A 20,385-nucleotide genomic window follows, 5' to 3' on the forward strand; every position below is an offset into this window, starting at 1 on the left:
GTAATACACAGAGTCACTGTACCAAAAAGAAATGGTCAGTATTCAACCATTTCAAGAGGTAGCATGTGAGTAAGAGCCAGTGATCCTGAAAAAAAGAAGTTCAAGGTGCATTGAAGGCTCTGGCAAAAAGCAAGGCCCTGGGAACTGATGGACTAAAAATAAAAAAGTTCAACAAACTGATGCAGCACTGGAGGCACTCACTCATTTATGCCAAGAAATTTGGAAGGCAGCTACCTGGCCAACTGACTGGAAGAGATCTGTATTTATACCCATTCCAAAGAGAGGTGACCAGCAGAATGCAGAAATCATTGGACAATATCATTGATATCACATGCAAATAAAATTTTTCTAAAGATAATTAAAAAATGGCTGCAACCGTACATCAACAGGGAACTGCCAGAGGTTTAAGCTGGATTCAGACGAGGACATGGAATGAGGGATATCATTGCTGACGTCAGATGGATCTTGGCTGAAATCAAGGAGTACCAGAAAGCTGCTTACCTGTGCTTTATTGACTATGCAAAAGTTTTTGACTGTGTGGATCATGACAAGTTATGGGCATATGGGAAACATTGTGGAGAATGAGTACTCTGGAACACTTCATTGTGCTCTTGATGATCCTGTACATAGACCAAGAGGTTCGAACAAAACAAGGGGATACTGAGTGGTTTAAAATCATTATTTCACTATACTCAGTCTATATGCTATAGCAAGAAGTTGGAAGAAAAACATGACATCTTCTTCAAGGATTGGAGGAAGATTCATTAACAACCTGAAGTATGCAGATGATACAACCTTGCTTACTGAAAGCAAAGAGAACTTAAAATAGTTACAAATGAAGATGAAAATCTATAGTCTTCAGTATGGTTTGCACATCAATGTAAAGAAATTGATATAATCCTCACCACTGGACTGATAAATAACATTATGATAAATGGAGAAAAGGTTGTCAAGGACTTCATTTTGCTTGGATCCACATCAACGTTCATGGAAGCAACAGTCAAGAAATCAAATGACATATTGCATTAAGCAATTCTCTTGCACAAGACCTCTTTAAAAGTGTTCAAAAGCAGACATGTCATTTTGAGGACTAAGGTGCGCCTGACCCAAGCCATGGTATTTTCCATAGCCTCATATGCATGTGAAGGTTGGACAATGAATAAGGAAGATTAGGAGAATTGACACATTTGAGTTATGGTATTGTAGAAGAATTAAAAGTACCATGAACTGCCTAAAGAACAAACAAATCTGTGTTGGAAGAAGTACAGCCAGAATGCTCTTTAGAAGCCAAGATGGCCAGACTTCATCTCTCTTACTTTGGACATATTGTCAAGAGGGACCAGTCTCTGGAGAAGGACATCATGCTTGGTAAAGTGGAGGGTCAGTGAAAAAGAAGATTCCCCAGTGAGATGGATTGGCACAGTGGCAGCAGCAACACTGTGCTCAAACATAACAATTGTGAGAATAGCGCAGGACCGGGCAGTGTTTCATTCTATTGTGCATAGGGCCCCCTCTGAATGAGAAATTACTAAATGGCACCTAACAATAACCACAATTTTGTATGTTTCATCTGTGCTTCTGCCTTCTGCACTATGACCCTTAGGGTACCTCCTCCACATTGTACTCATCCATTGACGCTGTGATTGGACCCTTAGATTGCCTCTAACTCTCCACCATGATGGATAATTCTGAAATGATCATCCTTACACCTTCCTACTTCTGATACTAGTGAGAGTTCTCTGAGATATGTGTCAACACTGGGAGCATTGCGCTAGAGCTGCCCCACTCTGTCTCATCTCTCCCATCACCCAAGTACAAATGTTCTTGTTGGGATAAGACATCAGTCTTTATCCACAAGGCCAGCTCAGTACAGTCTCTCTGGATCATTGCTAGGACCAAGACTTAGGAAGGGAAATCATTTTACCAGTCCCATCAAATCATTTAACAAAGTCTTTTGTCTCTGTTTAGGTGAAGGCTTTTATAAACAGCCTATACAAGTATTTTACATATTTTCCTGGCTCTCAGTAGGTGTTCCTTATCAGTCTATGAAGTTTTGAGGCAAATACATAGAAATACAAATCAAGACTGTAGACTGGTCATTTTGACACAAGCAGCAGCTAATATTAGCTAATTGGTCAATGCACCTTATTAGGTTTTCTTTGTAAAGGAGCTGCTTACTTGCAAGGCTTATTCGACAACCCTTTTAAAATTTGTTCTTACAGTGTTATTAATATTGTTACTATAGTATGTCATAACATACTAGAAATGTAAGGAGCTCTTGTAGCATAGTGGTTACTAATCAGGATGCTAATCTCAAGATTAGCAGTTTGAAACTACCAGCGGTTCCACAGAAGAAAGATGAAGCTTTCTGCTCTGGTAAAGATTCACAGCCTCAGAAACCGTATGCAGGGTCTCTATGAGTTGGGACCAACTCCACATCCACAGCACGTAACCACCAATGTAGCATGTTACTATGTCAGTCTGTAGTGCCCTGTGCTTTCAGAAGCTGGGGGATCTTTAACAAGTTCTTTTTCCTTTAGCAGGTTTTTCTCTCAGTGCTGGATTCCTGTTTGGTTAGTCTGCCAAACCTGAAGGGCATCTCCCTTTGTAATTGTCACCACACACCACTTGAGCCACAGAAGATGTAGCACTAGTCATGACTGAACTAGAGAATGCTACCCTCAGAGAGACGGTGACTCAAGTCTCCTGAGTAACTTTCTTCCAGGCCCTCCATCTCAGTGTGTTAGGAAGCCCAGGATTAATCTTGTACTGCCACCACCCAAACTCTCCTAGTCTCAGACTGTACTTCCTACAGGAAGAAAGATTTCTAATACTTCCATCAAAACTGTGACCCTCTCAAGCTGCAACGTCCCTCAAGCTTTCAAGGTAGTAGAGTTTGCAAAGGCAGTGGCAGTCTAGATCCTACATAACTGTTGGTAGCTGATTTGCACACAATACTTTTTTTTTTTTTAAGTTTTTATTGTGAATTCAGTGAAAGTTTACAGTGAAGGTTTACAGTTCTACATTCAACAAATCATTATGATGATTATAATCCTCTCCATGAACCATCAGCTAACAGTATTTACCTCTATTACTTTTTTTTAAAATATGTACACATACCACAGTGGAAATATATATTCGTTCAAATGTCCAAATGGCACATTTTGCAAGCCAGACTCCTATCCACAGGCACACTGCTTTTCTCAGTGCATGGGCCTAGAGCCCTCTGCTCTCTCTCTGTCTCTCTCTGCCACCATCTCTGTTGTCACCACTTTTCTGGTTAGGATTCCTTGCTCCTCTCTTGCTCTTCCCTCCTGATGGTCCTAGGGTCCTTTGTTCCTGAAATGACAGATTAACTGCTCCCCCCTTTTAGTTACACCTCTTCTACATTTACAGTTGTGACAATCACCATTAGACCTGATAACAATGACTCTCAATTGAATCCTAAGCTCCTATCCCCATTATCACCAGACCCATCTGGACAAGAGGGGATTCCAACTGTCCCATCTCATTCTGACCCTAAGATTTAAATCTTGTAAGCCAGCCACTTTGTGCCTTTAAAGCCCCCCAATTTTGATAGCCAAAGTCTAAGTTGCCTGGCCCTATCAACTTGATCCTTGACATGAAGAATTCTTCCCTTTCGGTTGGAATTTTGGGCAACCACATCCGTAAACAAAAGTCGCATTCATCAAGTTGCACACAATATTTTTGAAATAGCTATTACTGAGGTTTAAGTTACATAAAATAAAATTAAAAGTACAGTTGGATGCATGATAAGAAATGTATGCATCCAGGTCACAACCACCACAGTCAAGATTTAGAAAATTCCATCATGCCTCGATTCCTTTGCAACCCTTTGTGGGTCAATCCCTACTCCTACTCACACTTCCATGCAAACGTGTTTGACTTTTTGCCCGATAGATTCAGTATTAACTCCTTAATGTTTGGTTTCTTTCATTCAACATGTAGGCTGTTTGGGCTTTTGTTTAATTTTTGGTTGTTTTGCATTTCATCTATGCTGTTGCATATGTCAGTAGCTCATTATTTTAAATGCTGAGTAGGATCTCATTAAGGAGCCCTGGTAGTGTAGTAGGTTACATGTCAGGCTGCTAATCTCAAGGTCAGCAGTTTGAATCCACCAGCTGCTTCATGGGAGAAATTGGCTTTCTGCTCCCATAAAGATTTACAGCCTTGGAAACCCTATGCTATGAGTTGGAGCCAACTCAACGGCATGCAGTAGCGACAGCAGGATTTCATTACACTGATGTAGCACAAATTTGTTTTCTATTGCACTGGTCACTAGATGTGACAGTTATCAACGTGTTGCCGCAATGCTAAATCTACCCTTCATTACCTGCTCCTCTATAATGGGACGGACACTTTAAGCTTTTCTTTGTTGTGAGCCTTGTTGCACTTTGCCAGTAGATGGTGCTGGAGAAACATTGCGGGAGCACAAGGCATCTTCCTACTTCCACTGTGCTGTTTTGCTTCTCTTCCTGATGTAGCGCTGTCGGATAATGCACTAGACTGCAAGGTCAGTCGGCGGTTCAAACTCATCAGCTGCTCCCAGGAAAACCTATACAGGGTCGCTATTAGTTGGAACCGACTCATTGACGGTATTTAAAACCACCAGCTCCTACTGCACTGCTACCAGGGGCAAATAATTCATTAGCTGTCTGCCCCCACTGTGCACCCAGAGCATATATAGTACCTTGGTGAGTTTTCAGCCCCAGCCCAATGCCTACCTCACTGCAGCCTTCTCAACGTGGCCACTGCACACCTCAGAACATCGCACCATCCTGCTTATTGATGAGCAGGCTCCTGACACCCTAACTTGCTGTGTGTCAGCCATCAACCCTCAGTCCACTAGTACCCTGGAGGGTTGTCTCCAGTGGCCCCCAGACATGGACACCATATATCCTGGGCATTGCTTCACCTTGCCTGTTAGTCGACTCCAGATGCCCTTTTTCTTTGTGTACACAGCCTCTGCCCACCTGACTAGAGAAGGGTGTGTCCTGCTTGTCCAGAGGCTGTGAACCAGGTCTACTGTGAAAAACCTAGCAAATTCTCAGTGGGCTTCATACTCAGTGGGCTGGAATCACATTATTCAGTGAAGTTTGACTTCCAGTCAGTTTATTCCTCCCTTAGATATTCTCCTTCAGCCCAAGTTTTTTTTTAAGAGTTCATTTTATGCCCTCATAATGTCTCCCCTGCGAGAGTTTGTAATTTTTTATATTAAAGAATTTTCAAATGAGCCCTGGTGGTACAGTGCTTAAGCACATTACCTTCCTCAATAATATTCCAAGGGTCAATTGACGTGTTACTTTGTCCAGTAGTTTAATTCATGCTTAGCTTGTAATTTTACAAATTAAACAATTTTATAATGTGTCTATTTACATACACAACTTGACACAATTTATTTGAATAGGTTAAAATGTATTTTTAAGCTAGTTCTTTTGTTCCATTATACTTCCTGCATTTCACCCCTTCCATCTAGGCTCATTGTCCATAACAGCAAACATACAGCATTTCCTATGTGCCAGGCACTGTGCTGAGCCTGTCAAATGTATCACCTCACTTCACTCTCCAGTAATCCTATGAGGATACCAGTCTTTCCCAAGGTCAGCATTTCAAACCTACCAGTAGCTCTTTGGAAACTCAATACAGGGTCTCTGAGTCAGAATGGACTCCAAAGCACTTGACAACCACCTCTCCATAAGCAAGCGCATACATGCTCATAGCTATACTTCCTGTGTGCATTCCTAACCTCTAGGGGGACAAGAGTTCTGCCTAGAAGTGGCCAAATATTCACAGAACTCTCTCCCTTCTTTGAGACAGGGAATGAAGGGAAGAGGGTGCTCTAGGGGTCACAATTACCAATTCCCTGCACTAGATGTCAGCTGTTATTTGTACTGCCTGGCTTAGGTTTGGCTGAAATAAGCAAGACTGACCCAGTCGTATGCCTGAGCAGTGGCTCTGGACCCAAGAGCTCAGAACTCTTGAAAACCGTGTACTTAGTTCCAGCTTACCTTGCCCTCTTTTGGCCCTGGGTAGCCCCTGTAGGTATCTGTGGGGTTACAAGGACCTTGGAGGCAGAGATGGGAAACTGACTGGACCAGTCAGGTGCCATGGCCCAAAGACATCATTGTCACAACGGAATTCCTGAATTCAACAGGAGTATGAGGCCCAAGTATATCTTTCAGGCTTTTGTCTGAGCTGTACTGCCCTCTTAGCCAAGGATTCACCTGCCTCCTTTTATAAAGGTATTCTCATCTGGGCCCGTTTTCTCTCTTCTAGAATGAAGATGTGTCTAAAGAAAGCAACACAGGAAACCATTTTCAAACTGACTTTAATAAATTTTTTGCTGCCCAAATACTGTACATGCAGAAGCCTCAAGGGAATTGGCAAGAATGTTGTACAAAACAGCCGGCTGTCCTTTCCAGCTGTCCACCTGCCACACAGGAACCTCAAGTTTGGAAAGATGCTGCACAGATACGACGTCGAGAGCACAGATATAAAAGACTATTTGCTTCTTATCTAAACAGTGTGCTTGTCAGTCCCTATCAGCTCTGTGTTGGCAGGGTGCATTTGGAAATTCTAAAAAAGGGTTCTTACCTCTGTGAATATAATTCTAAATGAGTTTTTAGAAATATCAGACCAACTTTTCCCAAAAAGCAGCCACTATGCCTTCTGAGGAATCTTGGTGTGGTACTATGAGTTAATGCACTGGACTGCAAAGTCGATTTGAACTGCAAGGTCGGTGGTTCAAGCTTACCAGCCACTCTTCAAAAACCCTACACAGGGTGGCTATGGGTCAGAACCGACTGGACAGCACTTAACAACAGCATGCCTTCTGAGATGTTATCCGTCGAAATGCATTAGAGGAGTAGTTTTAAGAAACAAAATACGTTGAAGGAAAATTAACTTTCCTCTCTCTTTCTATCAGAGCATTTCCTCTAAACTCAGATCTTCAGTTTTTTCCTTGATGTCATTCTAGAAGCAAAAATGAACAATGTCCCAGCTTCATCTGCTGGAGGGGATACTGACCTACTCAGAATGCAGCTGAGGTTATGATATCACATCAGCACCTTGAAAATTGTCCATTGTAGACAACCCTTAATTACTTCTCATCATTAGGTAAGAATAAAAGGAGAACACACCACAAAGAGGTGAAATAAGAGTCTGCTAGGATTCCCAGAGTTCTTGACAGCAGCAGCATCTGGGCTGGATGAGGTCCTACACCAGCCTGAGGCACCAAGGGATGGAAAAACCCAGCCCATGGCACAAGGCGCCAGGTGTACCAGGCTTACAGCCCTCATCATCTCAAATCAGAGGATTCTGAAAGCTGGAGGGAATCAGGGAGCAACTAGGTAATTCTCTGGTTTTGCAGATGAGTTAGCGGAGGCCCAGAAAAGTGAGGAGTCTTGCCCATGGTCACAGTTTCTAGCAAAACTGTTGACAACAGCCTTTGACTCCCTGTGGCCAGCTGCCCAGGTCACTGGCCAGTAGGATGGATGCTCTGTTGCCCCTGGAATTCCCAGGGCCCCTTTCTGTTAGCCAAACTGCCTGGAATCCAGTCCCAAGGACCTTTCCTGGCATCACTGTGAACTGCTTGGGAAGCCCCTGTCCTTACTGGCCACGTTTTCAGCCAGAGCCCTGGAAGGTTTTCCCAAAGCAGTTAACACTCATGCTGTTCAATGAGCATGTGCTGCAAGACAGTCTTGGCCCCTGACAGGATGTACGTTTCTCTCACTGGTGTGGCTTTCCTCACAGGCACAGCCATGATGGGCCCGCAAGAGCCCAAGCTCAGGGTTGTGGGGACGGGGAGAGTTGCTTTGCTACATGGAAAGATTAAGCCCTTTTGTCAGAGAACAAGGCCCGCCATTGGACATACCGACTGCTGAGCCGCATTTGTGCAGCTCAGTCAGAAGTGTTGGTCCCCAAGGAGGCCAAGTTGCTCTCTTTGGCATCACTGACATTGTTCTGAGATGCTCAGGCACTCTTTCAAAAGAACCTTTTGAACCCAGCCAGTCCAGGCCTATCCAGCCCCACCCAAGTCTCGCCTGATTGTGCAGGGGCTCCCCTGCCCTTTCATGATTGTGTTTGCTTTGCTCTGATCTCTTCTGACCTGAGCGAAATGCAGACTTGAGGGAGAAGGCAGGAGAGGAGCTGGCATCCTCATCTCCTGCCTGATCATTCAGCACAAAAACAGTTCAGCGCAGGAAGCAGCATTTTAAAGAGCCTCTATAAGTGTAGGGATACTGAAGAAGACGACTCGGGAAAGGAAGAAAAAGAAAGGTAGGCAGGAGTCGGCAGGGAAGCAGTCTGTGTCCTTCCATCTTCCTGGAGCCACTGCTCAAACACTGCTGAATCGCCTCTAGTCCTGAATGCTGTGCCCACTACTCTCCACACCTGTAGGGGAGAACTCATCTACAATGTCAAAGGCATCGGTTTCTTGCAGTTTGCACAGTGCTGGAAGGAGTCAGAGAAACAGAAGAGCAGCCTTACTAAAGCTCTGTTGCTTTCTGGGCCAAGGAAGACGGGACATGAGCAGGGTTCCCAACCTCTTTGTTCTGGCTCAGTCATGCTAATCATAACAAGGAAATTTATGGGTCAGTATCCTGGTGACAAGGAGCTCTGGTAGCGTAGTGGTTATGAATCGGGCTGCGAGCCACAAGGTCAGCTGTTCAAAACAGCTGTTCCAAGGGAGAAAGATGAGGCTTTCTGCTCCTGTAAAGATTTACAGCCTCTGAAACTCTGTACAGATCCACTATGAGTTGGAACCAACTCCATGGTACATAACAACAGCAACATCCTGGTGGAAACTTAAATCTTCCTCTTAAAAAAATAAGGGCAGTGTATATGTTGCATAGCAACCAAATCTCTTGATTGGCAGAGTCAGAAACAATGCTAGCCCACTCAAATATGGGAGCCAACTGCTCCACTTTGTGCCTCTTCCAAGAATCCAATCACCCATAGCGGCCTCCTGGAACAGCCTACTATGCCTCTATCCCATCTCCTGTTTCAAGGCTCTGACCCATAATTTTCCTACTCATCATTTTGCATCATTCAAAAATTTAAAATGCAAGTCTGTCTGATTTCACTTTGTTGGTCATGACTGAACTGGTTTGAACAGGTCCAGAGCCCTGAACATGAGGTCTAAGGAGCTCTGGAAAGCCAACATCTCCTAGGCAGTGGGGCACGGAATATGACTGGTTGCATGTCAGGGTTCCTGGTAACAGTCATTTTCAAAGAAGTACCTTTGAAAGAATCCATTGTCTTGAAAGAGAGGGCACCGCTTTCGTTAAAGCTGACAAAATCACTCAGGTCTGCTTCCCCTGGTAGATATCTTACCCCTGGGAGAATTGGCTTGACTTCAGTTCTCTGCCCAGCAGTGACTGTACGAGTGATGAGCTAGCTGGGCACCCTTTCTCTGGAGCTCCTAGGTTCAGGGTCAGTCTCAGCCCCATGAAGGACTGGCATTGCCTGGGGCTTGCTAGACACCAAGAACCTCTAAATTCTTTTCTCCTAATGGGATTAGGTGGTGGAGGAGACTGAAAGAGGAATAGTTTGAGATGGTTCCTTCCCTGAAGGATCAAATCCCCCTTTCAAAGCAAGACATGGCCCTGTTTACTAGAGCTTGATTCATACCAAAGGCCTATCACAGACTTCCCTGTAGTTAAGGAGACTCTGCCAGAAGTGGGACAGACTGAACAGAGACCTGGAGACCGAGGCTCTGAATCACCATCACCATCCCCCCTCACAGCCCAGCATCACTTCTGTGAGCAGGGCCAGTCCTGTCTCTGCTACAGCCTCACTCCTTTAGGAGACAAGTCTTGCCTGGGTGAAGGAAGAGGTAGTGACTGTCCGGTACCAGCACGGATGTCACCTGGAGTGAGGAGGCCCGTGGAGCCAAGACACTGTACCTGCAGTGAGTTGGTCCCATGTATGGAGACATCTGGAGGCATTGTGTTTCTTCCTTCCCTGCATCCCTTCCCCAGTTCTCCCACCCCAGGGAAAGCCAGGAGTCCTGCCTCTAGCCCTCCTCTCCTGGGACAGGCTACCTCCCGTGCACACACAGGCTCTCAGACAAGTCCCTGCTTCCCAGATGCAGAGAAACGGACCCTAAGGCGCAGCCACTCACCCTCACACACATAGCCTCACAGCTTCCCCCTGGGAGATGAGGGAGCATCGTGGGGGAGGGAGAGCCACTTAACTAATTGGTACAAAACATTAAAAAGAATAATTCCCCAAATTACCTCTCACTAGAGAGATGGAATGGTGGAGCGGCCTGACTCCTGGGTAGTTGGGAGAGCTGGGAATTCATTGTGGGTGGATCAGCTCAAGTGACCAGTGTGACAGGCCCCATCACTGGCTAGGACTTCATCTGTGCTTAACATTCCCCGAGGCAAGGTGCACTGAGGCCTACAGCCACCCAGGGGCAGCTTCCCTGCTCCCGCTGCCTTCACGGCCCCACGAAGAAAGAGGGTGTGCTATGCCTCCATGCCTGCAGTGTCTCAGGCTGCATCCATAAACGCCTACACTGTGCCCAGGGAACCCACCACTTCACAGGCCTAAGAAATTTTCAGTCCTCCTGCTGGTGACATCATAGACAGCAGGAAAAAAATCCCCTATGCAAAGAGTCAAAGGGACATGTGAAATGCATTACCTAGTCCCAAGCAATGGGATCGTGGAGAAAACTTCTACCCAGTTATCCATCATCCTCTCTTGCATATGCACAATGTTTGCCTTCTCTGAAAACCCTAGACTGAGGGCTCAGGAGACACAAGCTGTGCTCATTTTCTCCCTGCCCTTGCTCACTTTTTTTGTCTGAAAGCAGGACCCATGGGGTCCTAGCTGCTTCTCCTGATTTTCTTAGGGAAGAGGAAGAGTGAAAGGGCTCTGGTGTCCACCTACTATGGATCCCTGCCAGAAAGAGAGCTCTTTGGACTGAGATGACCTGAACTTCATGGCACCCCCCTCTCTCAGATTCTACTACCTCCTCTCCACCCAGATTTGGTTAGAAATGGAATCCAAGTCCTCAGACTCCAAGACCTCTCTTGGCTACACCTTGTAGTTCTACTGCCTCAAGTACCTGGGCTAGAGTCATTTCATTACTTTGGAATGATGCTTGGAGAAGAGGCAGAAAAGTAGCCTTCCCCATGCCTTGACCCCTCTTTCTGCCCTGCCAGACATGGATGTGCCAGCTGTTTGGTCCATCTCTGGGGCAATCTCTCACCTTTTACTTTCACCCCAAAACTGAGGGAACAACTGGGGAAGATTTGGGTCTTCCCAGCAGATCTCTCAAAAGGTCCAGTCCAGGACTGGTCACCACTAACAGTCAAATTGTCAAGTCAGGTCAGGGTTTGAGTAGCTTCGAGAAAATCCAACCAGACAAGGGTGGGCAAGAAAGCAGAGAGCAGATGAGGTGCCTAAAGCAGGCCAGGCCACTGTCCAGAGAAGGCAGTGACAGAGGACAAGAAGGCAGGGAGGTCAGAGGGGTAAGTATTGCTTGTACAGAGCTGGTGACTGTGGCGGTCCAGAGTCTCGAGTCAGGAGGCTGGGGCTCAAGTGAGTCTGACCTCCCAGACAGGGACCATAATTTTGGAATGAGCAAGAAATAGATCCTCAAACGAGCAACTTCATGCAGCTGATGGCCAAAGGGCCACATGGATTCTCAACTGTGGCTCAGAATAAGCCAGCCTCAGCCCTCCTTATTCACCAAAGAGCCCCTACCTTCATCACCTCCTCACCAAGTCATGCCCCACAAGGAAGGGCCTGCTGCTTTGGAAGATACCATCCCCTCTGTGGCTGGCCCCGGCTGTCAGACCCCTTCACTCTAAGCCTCCTGAGGCCCACAGGGAGAGCTCCTTTGTCATGTTGGAGCCAAGGAGTCTTCAAGGGAAGAAAGAGGTGAAGAACAAAAGCTCAGGGAGGCACCTGGCACCACCACCTCGTTGTGTTAAATGTGGGAAGGAGGTGGCTCCAGCCCAAGGGAGAAAACTCTCCAAGCCCTCCACTCCCTCCCTGGTGTCTTGACCAGAGAGGGCACTAGGTGAGCATGCTCCGTGCTGTAGAATGCATTCCACGGGCAGAGCTGCCAGGGCCACTCGGGCAGGGAGGAAGGATGGGGTGGCGATGCAGTGGGGTTCCCAGAAGGGCCTCAGCATGTTCAGCTGCAGTGGATGCTACATTCCTCAAACAAAACAGCAGCAGTGCTGGGAAGAGGCAGAGGGTAGAACGAAGGACAAGACAGAGAACGAAGCAGAGACCACCATGAGGAGGCACAGGTAGGGAACACATAGGCTCAGCCCCAGTCATGGGACCAGGAGAGATGGACCGGGGACCCCTCCAGATGAGTCGTGCCCACACAACAGTCCTTTGGGTTTCCTTTCAACAAGATACAGAGAGACATGGATTTCAGTCCATGAAGTCACCAGACTATACCCAGACAGATAGACATATATAAACGTGGCCACACATATACACAGACTATAACACACATACACACAAACATACGCGCATACACGCTACTCTCCACTGCCAGCTGGGACAAGCCCAGTAGCCAACAGGCATGCAGCAGGGGTCCATGTAGACGTGAAGACTATGTACAGGGGAGGAGGTGGGGGGCCAGCCGGGACCCCTTCCCACACCACCATCCTGGCCTCTCTTCCTAAGGTCTTTAGGAGCAGGAGGGGCTGGTGGCACTCTCCAGGGAGGACTGGGACAGCCTCCTGGTGAGAGATCCGAGCGTGGAATCAGCCACGGAGGAGGTAGGGAAGAGCTTGTACCAGCCAGTAACTGCGGCACTCAGGTCCAGCTCGTCCAGCATGATCTGGGCCATGCCCATGAAGCACTTGTGGTCCATGCGGCCGTAGTCACCCCAGATGATCACCTGTCAGTAGAGAGGAAGAGTGTGAGGATTGAGACACACACACACTCCAGGGCTGGGCCAGGGGCCCAGGAATTGCAAGTGCTGCCAGGCCACAGATGGGCAGAGAGAGCCAGGGCCAGCCTGATTTCACCAACCACTTACTGAGCACTTACAGTGTGCCAGACTTGATCCTGTGGACTCTAAATGCATTATCTCAGTTGTCACTGTGAGCCAGCTCAGCAGAAGTGCTGTGTGGTATCATTTCCACTATGAGGAAACTGCAACTCCGAGATGTTAATTAGCTAACCCAAAGATACACAGTATTTTGTGGCTGAGCTGGGACCAGAACCTGGGTGTGTCTGATTCCAGAAGTTCTCAGCATCTCAGATGACAGCTTCTTCAAAGCAGGTGCAGCCTGAAAGATCAGAACCTGAGGCATAGCTCCATCGCTGAAGCTGGCTCACCCAGGGCCTTTGCCTCTCGTCCTCTCTGGGCCTCAGTGCGCCCTTCCATAAAACTGGGAGAGGGGAATAGATTCAGCTTGGTGATTTTCACCCTGTGTGTTTATCAGTTAATCTTTTCCAAAATAGAATCTATATCTATAAATAGGGAATGCAGTAGCTTGTAGGATAAACACTGGATGGTGAACCATAACATTGGCAGTTTAAGCCCACCAGTCACTCCATGGAAGAAAGATGAGGTTTTCTGCTCCCACAAAGATTTATAACCTTGGAAATCCTAAACAGGATTGCTATGACTCAGAACCGACTCCAGGACACTTAACATCTATAGATGGTGGTGGTGGTGGTGGTCGTCGTGTGCTGTGGAGTTGGTTCTGACTCATAATGACACTGTGTAGGGTTTCCAAGGCTGCAAATCTTTATGGAAGCACAAAGCTGGAGCTTGAACCCAGGATCAAGTCCAGAGATTAATTTACTTTATGCAGTATTCCCACATAACCTCTCGTGCCTTTTTCATCGTTTATGAATCCTTCCCTCCCAGGTCTGTCGTGGGTACAGAAGGGCTTTGCTAATCCGAAGTGGTTGGGATGAGAGTCACCCTCAGCTGGTGGGCTCAACTTGACTCAGCAAGTCACTTCACTTTTCCGAGACTCCGGTTCCTCATTCATAAAATGGGGAATTGGACCTGCTTCACAGGATTGCCACATCTGGCACCGGGAAGCATCAGCAGGAGAGGCAGTGGTCAGACAAAGCCTGGACAGCCTCAGGGTCATTTCACTATCTGCCTTGGCCCTCAGGTTCCTTATGAATAAACTGCATGAGGTAATGCTTCACTGGGAGCATGGTGGCTCCACAGAATAAGCACTGGATTGCAAACCTCAAGGCCAGGGTTTGAGCCCACCAGCCACTCTGAGGGAAAAAGATGAGACTTTCTGCACTTGCAAAGATTTAAAAGCCTCAGAAACCCCATACAGGGTCACTGTGAGTCAGCACCAACTCGACGGCACGTAACACCAGTACCACCACCTCAATGGGCTGTGGAAATACATGAGTATAGGCGTTGCTGCACCTGGTACAGTGTCGGACACACGAGAAATTATAAAAGAAAAGTTTGAAAAATGACGACTCCTGATCTGTGAGAGTTCCCATCCCCAACGTAACACTCACCTGGAGCACCTTCCCCTGGGGCCCCTCATCAAAGAGCAGAGTCTGCTGGTACAGGGGGTCACAGGTCTTCTTGGCCACCTTTGTCTTCTTCTTAGCCAAGCAGGCTCCATTCTCAAGCAGGTAAACCTTGATGTAGGTGGCTGTGGGGTAGAAGAAAAGCATGATGGGAAGGGGTCCTGAGGCTATTGTCACAGCCCGCCCCTCTCCTAAGGCCCTGGATTAGCTGGAGGTAAGCAGAGTAGGAGGAGCTGAGTAGTAGACAGCAGGTGGACAACACTGCCCTCCCTGCACCTTGGGATTCTGTCAACAGGGTGCTGAGGACTTATAAGGCACAGAGTGCAGCTGCAAAGCCCCCCCTGCCAGGACCTTGTTTCCCAAATCCCTCCCCTGCTGCTCAGCCTCACCTGGGAGGGACTTGGAGCCTGGTTTGGGGGTCAGGCCACGAGCCTCAATCACTTCCACCTCCAGCTGGCCTCTGCGGTCCATAATGGCAATGTGCACATCCCCTGCAAGGGAGGAGAAAGAGGGTCCAGGCAGAGCCAGGCCAAGGGATGAGCTAGCTCACTGCTGCGCAGAAGGCCAGTCTGCAGAAGATGCTACATCGTCAGAAAGGGAACATGATGGAGGAGAGAACATGTGCCTCTCAGGAGGCCTCTGCAGTGGCTGAGAAATACCTTGATAAGTTCCTTCGGGTGGGAATGTAGCATGATCCATAACAGGTATGCCTGGCTACCAGCACATAACTGCCAAACTCTCATGGAAGTCTGCTGGAGTGGAGGGATATCTGTTATCCTGAGCAGAACCAGCTAGTCTGGGGCCAGAGCCGAACTGCTCAGGAAAACAGAACCAGGCTGTGAGATCAATGACGCTCCTCCTTCCCTACACAGCAGCCCCGCCAACTCCTAACTGTACTCGTGTGTTGGCCAATTTAAAGAATATCAGTTTGAGGAGAAGCTGAGATATGTACCTGACTAGGACCTGAGGCTGAGGGCCTGTTCTTACATGGGTTCCCTTGCCGAAGGAGGAAGGGAAGGTTGGCTGATGTCCCTTATGTCGAGAATTCCTTGCCGCACTGTCACAAGGCAGAATATCCAACTGAACAAAGTTGTGTGTGTGCAGTCCTGTCTGTCGGGAGAATGCTTAGCTTTGTTCAACATTGTGTGAGTGAGCAGAATTGGAAATTATGCATCAAGGCAGCTCAGAATCAAGCCTAACCCAGAGAAATTTAAATTAATGTTTGTATTTACGTTCTTAGGAAAATGGGAATTGTCTACTTTCAGGAGCTATTCGGAAATTCACTCCCTTCAACTATTCCTTACCACTCCTTGGGGAACAGAGAAAGGCCTACGAAATTAATCTCTTTCATGTCTCATTATGGAGCCCTGGTGTGGTGCTGTGGGTTAATGCGCTGGACTGCAAAGTTGGTTTTAATTGCCAGGTCAGCAGTTCAAGTTCACTAGCTGCTCTTTGGAAACCCTACACAGGGTTGCTATGAGTTGGAACTGACTGGATGGCACTTAACAACAACATGTCTCATTTTAACATCCCTAATAAGGAGCTCTGGTAGCGTAGTGGTTACGAGAATCGGGCTGTGAGCCGCAAGGTCAGCAGTTCGAAACTACCAGCTGTTCCACAGGAGAAAGATGAGGCTTTCTGCTCCTGTAAAGATTTATAGCCTCAGAAACCCTGTATAGGGTCGCTATGAGGTAGAACTGACTCCATGGCACATAACAACAACAACAAGTTTTATAGTGGTTACAAATCAGGCTGAGAACCACAAGGTCAGCAGTTCTAACTACCAGCTGTTCTGCAGGAGAAAGATGAGGCGTTCTACTCCCGTAAAGATTTACATCCTTGGAAACCCTGTACAGGGTCGCGATGAGTCAGAACCAACTCCATGACACACAGCCACCACCAAGTTTCGTAAATGCGAATCACTCCTTCCCAGCTTTAGACACCAGGGGGCACCACACCCAAATGTTCTAGACTGAGCTGGTGCATTAGCTTAGTGGAAGTGGCTGACTGTTTCCCATCCCAGGGCTGAACCCAGAGCTGGGGAAAACAAGCATCCCAGACCATTACCAAGTCTGGAAGGACAGGGAATTAGCCAAATCCAGCCCTGGAGCCAGACCCTCATGGGTCTCACTTCCAGCAGACAGAGGCTTCCTGTGGGCACTTTGGAGGACAGGGTCCTGGTCTGCAGGACCACTGTGTGACTGCACTTGTACCTGGGCTTCCTCCTCTACTCTGAGGGTCAAAGGCTGAGCACTGTCCAGATGAGGGCTGAGTGGGGATGTCTAGGTCAGACACAGCTCAGGTCAGGCTGATAGGATGTGGTGAGGCGGCATCTCTGAGGAAGCCAGGCTTGGGGAAAAACTGCTTGAAACCAATGGAGTAAATACAGGAGGGAGGTAGGGGTCAATCTGAGAGCCAATGAACTGGGTCTGAATGGAGCTAAGAAGAGCAAGCATAGACTTTAGGATGTGCTTCCTAGCTTCAAGGAAGGAATCCATTCCCGTTGAATCCATTCCAGTGCAGTGACCCTACAGAGCAGAAAAGAACTGTCCCATAGGGTTTCTAAGAGTGCGAATCTTTCCAGAAGCAAACTACTACATCTTCCTCCAGCAGATTTGAACCACTGACCTTTCAGTTAGCACCTAATCACTGTGCTGCCAGGGACACTGTTGTTAAGTGCCATGAAGTCAGTTCCAACTCAGAATGATAAAGAGTTTCTGAGGAGCAGTTGGTGGGTTTGAACCACTGACCTTGTGGTCAGCAGTCCAGCAATTATCCTACAGTGAATATGAAAAGGTTTCCAGGTGCCAGCCACTGGGTTAGGGGTAACAAGTCAAATAAAACATAGTTCTTAAGGAGTAAATGAAGACCCTTGCCATGGAGTCAATTCCAACTCACAGCGACCGACCGGCAACTCTGTAGGGAACTTAAAAAAAACAACCTGTTAAGATTGCAGAACTAAGGTGGGTATTATACCCCCCATTTTACAGAGGCAGAAACAGAGGCTGAGAGAAGAGCTGTGTCTTGCCTAAGGTGATACAGAATCAGTGACAGAATAAAGTCCATGAAAGCAGACGCTGAGACTGCTTTCCTTCACTGTTTAATAACCAGCACTTAGCACTGCCAGGTGCACAGGAGGTGGTGGGAGAGTGGGTGAGTGTGTGGTGTGGTGTGGTGTGGTGAGGTGAGGTGAGGGAGGGAAGGTGCTGCAAAGGCTGGAGTCCCTCTCCTCTCTGGAGAGCTTGAAGTTAACTCCTGCTTTCTGCTGCTCACATTGCACCCTCCCCTCCAGCTTGTGGCCACTCATCTCCCTCCCTGACCTCTGGAAGACTCACCCATCGGTGGTGTTGCCAGCGTCTGTCGCCCAACAATCTGAGCTGGCCCCAGCCCATCCAGGAAGTCACTGAACTGGCTTTCAGCCCCAAGTCGGGTGGTAGGGAAGATGAACCTGGAGGAGACAGAGGGGCATTGAGGGTTTCTGGGTAGACGACAGGATGCAGTGGCTCTGTCCCTGGGGTGCTGGGCATCCTCCTTGGTGCCTTAGTGTCTCTTTGCCCCAGTGCAAGTGAACCATCCTAGCTGGAGACAACAGAACTGCTCATCTCTGTACTTGTGAAAACAAAACAAGCTTGAGGTTCCTTAAGAAAAGTGACTAATAAAAATAAACTAGAGACAGTATTTGGTCGTAAAGCATCAGGGAGTTCTGGTGTGATCCTTAGAAAGATCTGGATAGCTGCACCTTCATCAGATGTTACTGCTGAGAACCAGACATTTGCAGGCCTAGAAAAAGTTCCAAGAACTGAGGTTTGAGTTACCATACTTTAGAAATTAAGTCAATAATGTGAGGTGGTACCCAAATCAGCCACAATGACCAAAATACCACAACCATAGGAGTCCAGGCATGGCCCTGTGGGCTAATGCGTCAGACAGCATAGTAGTTTGAAATAAAAGGTTGGTGGTTCAAGCTCATCAGCTGCTCCTTGGAAACCCTATACAGGGTTGCTATGGGTCAGAATTAACTTTGATGGCACTTAACAATAACAATAGGGTTGATATTATTGGCCAGTGATTGTGCACAGTCCATGGCTGGGGGGTGAGGGGAGCTAGAAATAGTAACAAGCAAGGCTGACAGTGACTGACAGCTTGCCAGGTGCCAAAACCCCTGACTACTCCACATGCATTATGTCATTTAATCCTATAACCGCTGTATGGTGGAAGCCATCACCCAACATTACAGATGAGGAAACCGAGACTCAAAGAGCTAAGAGACCTGCCACATCTGCAAAACAGAGATGATGTTGAAATCCCAGGGTAACGGTGGGGGCCCAGGAAAGTTCCAGACACACAAGACGTAGTAAGAGGTGGGGACTATTGCTGCTGCCGCTGTTATCATAAAAGATAAAATGTTACTTTTTCATGTCCTCAAGCCTATACATTCTGGGTGCAGGTACCAGAGAATGGATTACAAGGAACCAAATGAGACTCTAATATGTGAAACAGCCCAGACTCCTGGCTGGAGACAGAAAAGGCCGTCCAAGATAGATTCCTAGAAGACAGTCTGGCATTGAGTTCCTGGTGCCCAGAGCCAGAACAGACTGAGTAAGCTTATCAGAAAGAACCTGTGTCTCTGCCCCACTAGGCTCAGTCTTTACTGCTAGGTAGGTGTCTTCAGGCCCTCCCAACCTTATGATTAGCATTAGCCTACATTCTTAGGACAATGAGATCTGAGAATGGTATAGAAAGAAAGGCAGACTCTCAAGGCCACAGAATTTTAGGAGCCTGGCTGGTAGAGAGAGACTGGAAACAAAGCTTAGAGTCAAATGGCCTGATACCATCACCACTTAACAACTGTGACCCCAAGCAAGGTACGCCTCCCTTCCTCCCATGCCTTCGCTCCCCACTTGTAAGATGGAGATGATGACAGTGCCTGCGTCTCTCAGGGCTGTTGTGGAGAACATGGCATCCCACGCTGACTAGTGCTTTTTTATACACAAGCTGGCTAAAGGACCAGTTTGTTAGCTTTAATTCCCAAGTCTTTGGAGACTAGAACTTCTGTAGAAACAGAAAAGCCACAGCGAATTTACAGTGTCATGAAAATCATGTAACTCTCACTTTCTGTCCTTCAATCGTCAAGGAGCCCATGGCCCAGCATTCCTAGTCTGATGGCAGCCAGAGATCCCAGCCTACTGATGTGAAACGCCTACTGCAAGTCCTATGCATGGTAAGACGCAGTGAATGCTAGTGGCTACTCATATTCATGAAGTACAAGAGGACTAGTAGTGAGACATACATGGTTATAGACTCTTAAATAATGCAGCCAAACTATCTTGATACTGGAAACTATTGGGCCTTGATGAAGCAGAATCAGAACATCTTAGTCACATAACCATAGTTTCAAAGATTTGGATGAGGTCTGAGGAATATCTAACACAGTGACTTTCTAGTTTTTTGACTGCCACCGACATGTAAGAGATGCATTCACCCTAACGGCTAAACATATGTACACCTATGCATACAGACGCTAAAGCAAATGGAAGAAATGAGGTACAAGAGCTGAACAGAAAATTTCAAAGGTCAGCTTGAGAATACAAAGTCAAATATTACAACAAAATGTGCAAAGATCTGGAGTTAAGAAAACCAAAAGGGAAGAACACGCTCAGCATTTCTCAAGCTGAGGGAAGTGAAGGAAAAATTCAAGCCTCGACTTTCATTATTGAAGGAGTGCAAATTATTGAATGATGCAGAAAGCATCAAAAGAAGATGGAAGGAATACACAGTCACTGTACTAAAAGGAGATGGTTGCTGTTCAACCATTTCAAGAGGTAGCATATGATCAAGAGCCAATGATACTGAAGGAGGAAGTCCTAG

At 47.1% G+C, this 20,385-nt stretch overlaps 1 protein-coding gene across 1 annotated transcript in view; it reads right to left on the reverse strand.

Moving 5' to 3' along the window:
* Positions 1 to 12,602: 12,602 nt before the first annotated feature.
* RIMS3 (regulating synaptic membrane exocytosis 3) overlaps positions 12,603 to 20,385 on the reverse strand; it is a 16,308-nt gene continuing 8,525 nt past the window's right edge. Inside the window, exons 3-6 of the mRNA XM_006867593.1 lie at positions 17,853 to 17,965; positions 14,907 to 15,008; positions 14,503 to 14,642; positions 12,603 to 12,895 (exon numbers count right to left, since the gene is read on the reverse strand). Of these exons, the coding sequence (XP_006867655.1) occupies positions 12,683 to 12,895; positions 14,503 to 14,642; positions 14,907 to 15,008; positions 17,853 to 17,965 (568 nt within the window). The 3' untranslated portion in view covers positions 12,603 to 12,682. The remainder of the gene's footprint in view (positions 12,896 to 14,502; positions 14,643 to 14,906; positions 15,009 to 17,852; positions 17,966 to 20,385) is intronic.

Source organism: Chrysochloris asiatica, unplaced genomic scaffold, assembly GCF_000296735.1.
Source record: "Chrysochloris asiatica unplaced genomic scaffold, ChrAsi1.0 scaffold00106, whole genome shotgun sequence".
Taxonomy (NCBI): Eukaryota; Metazoa; Chordata; class Mammalia; order Afrosoricida; family Chrysochloridae; genus Chrysochloris; species Chrysochloris asiatica.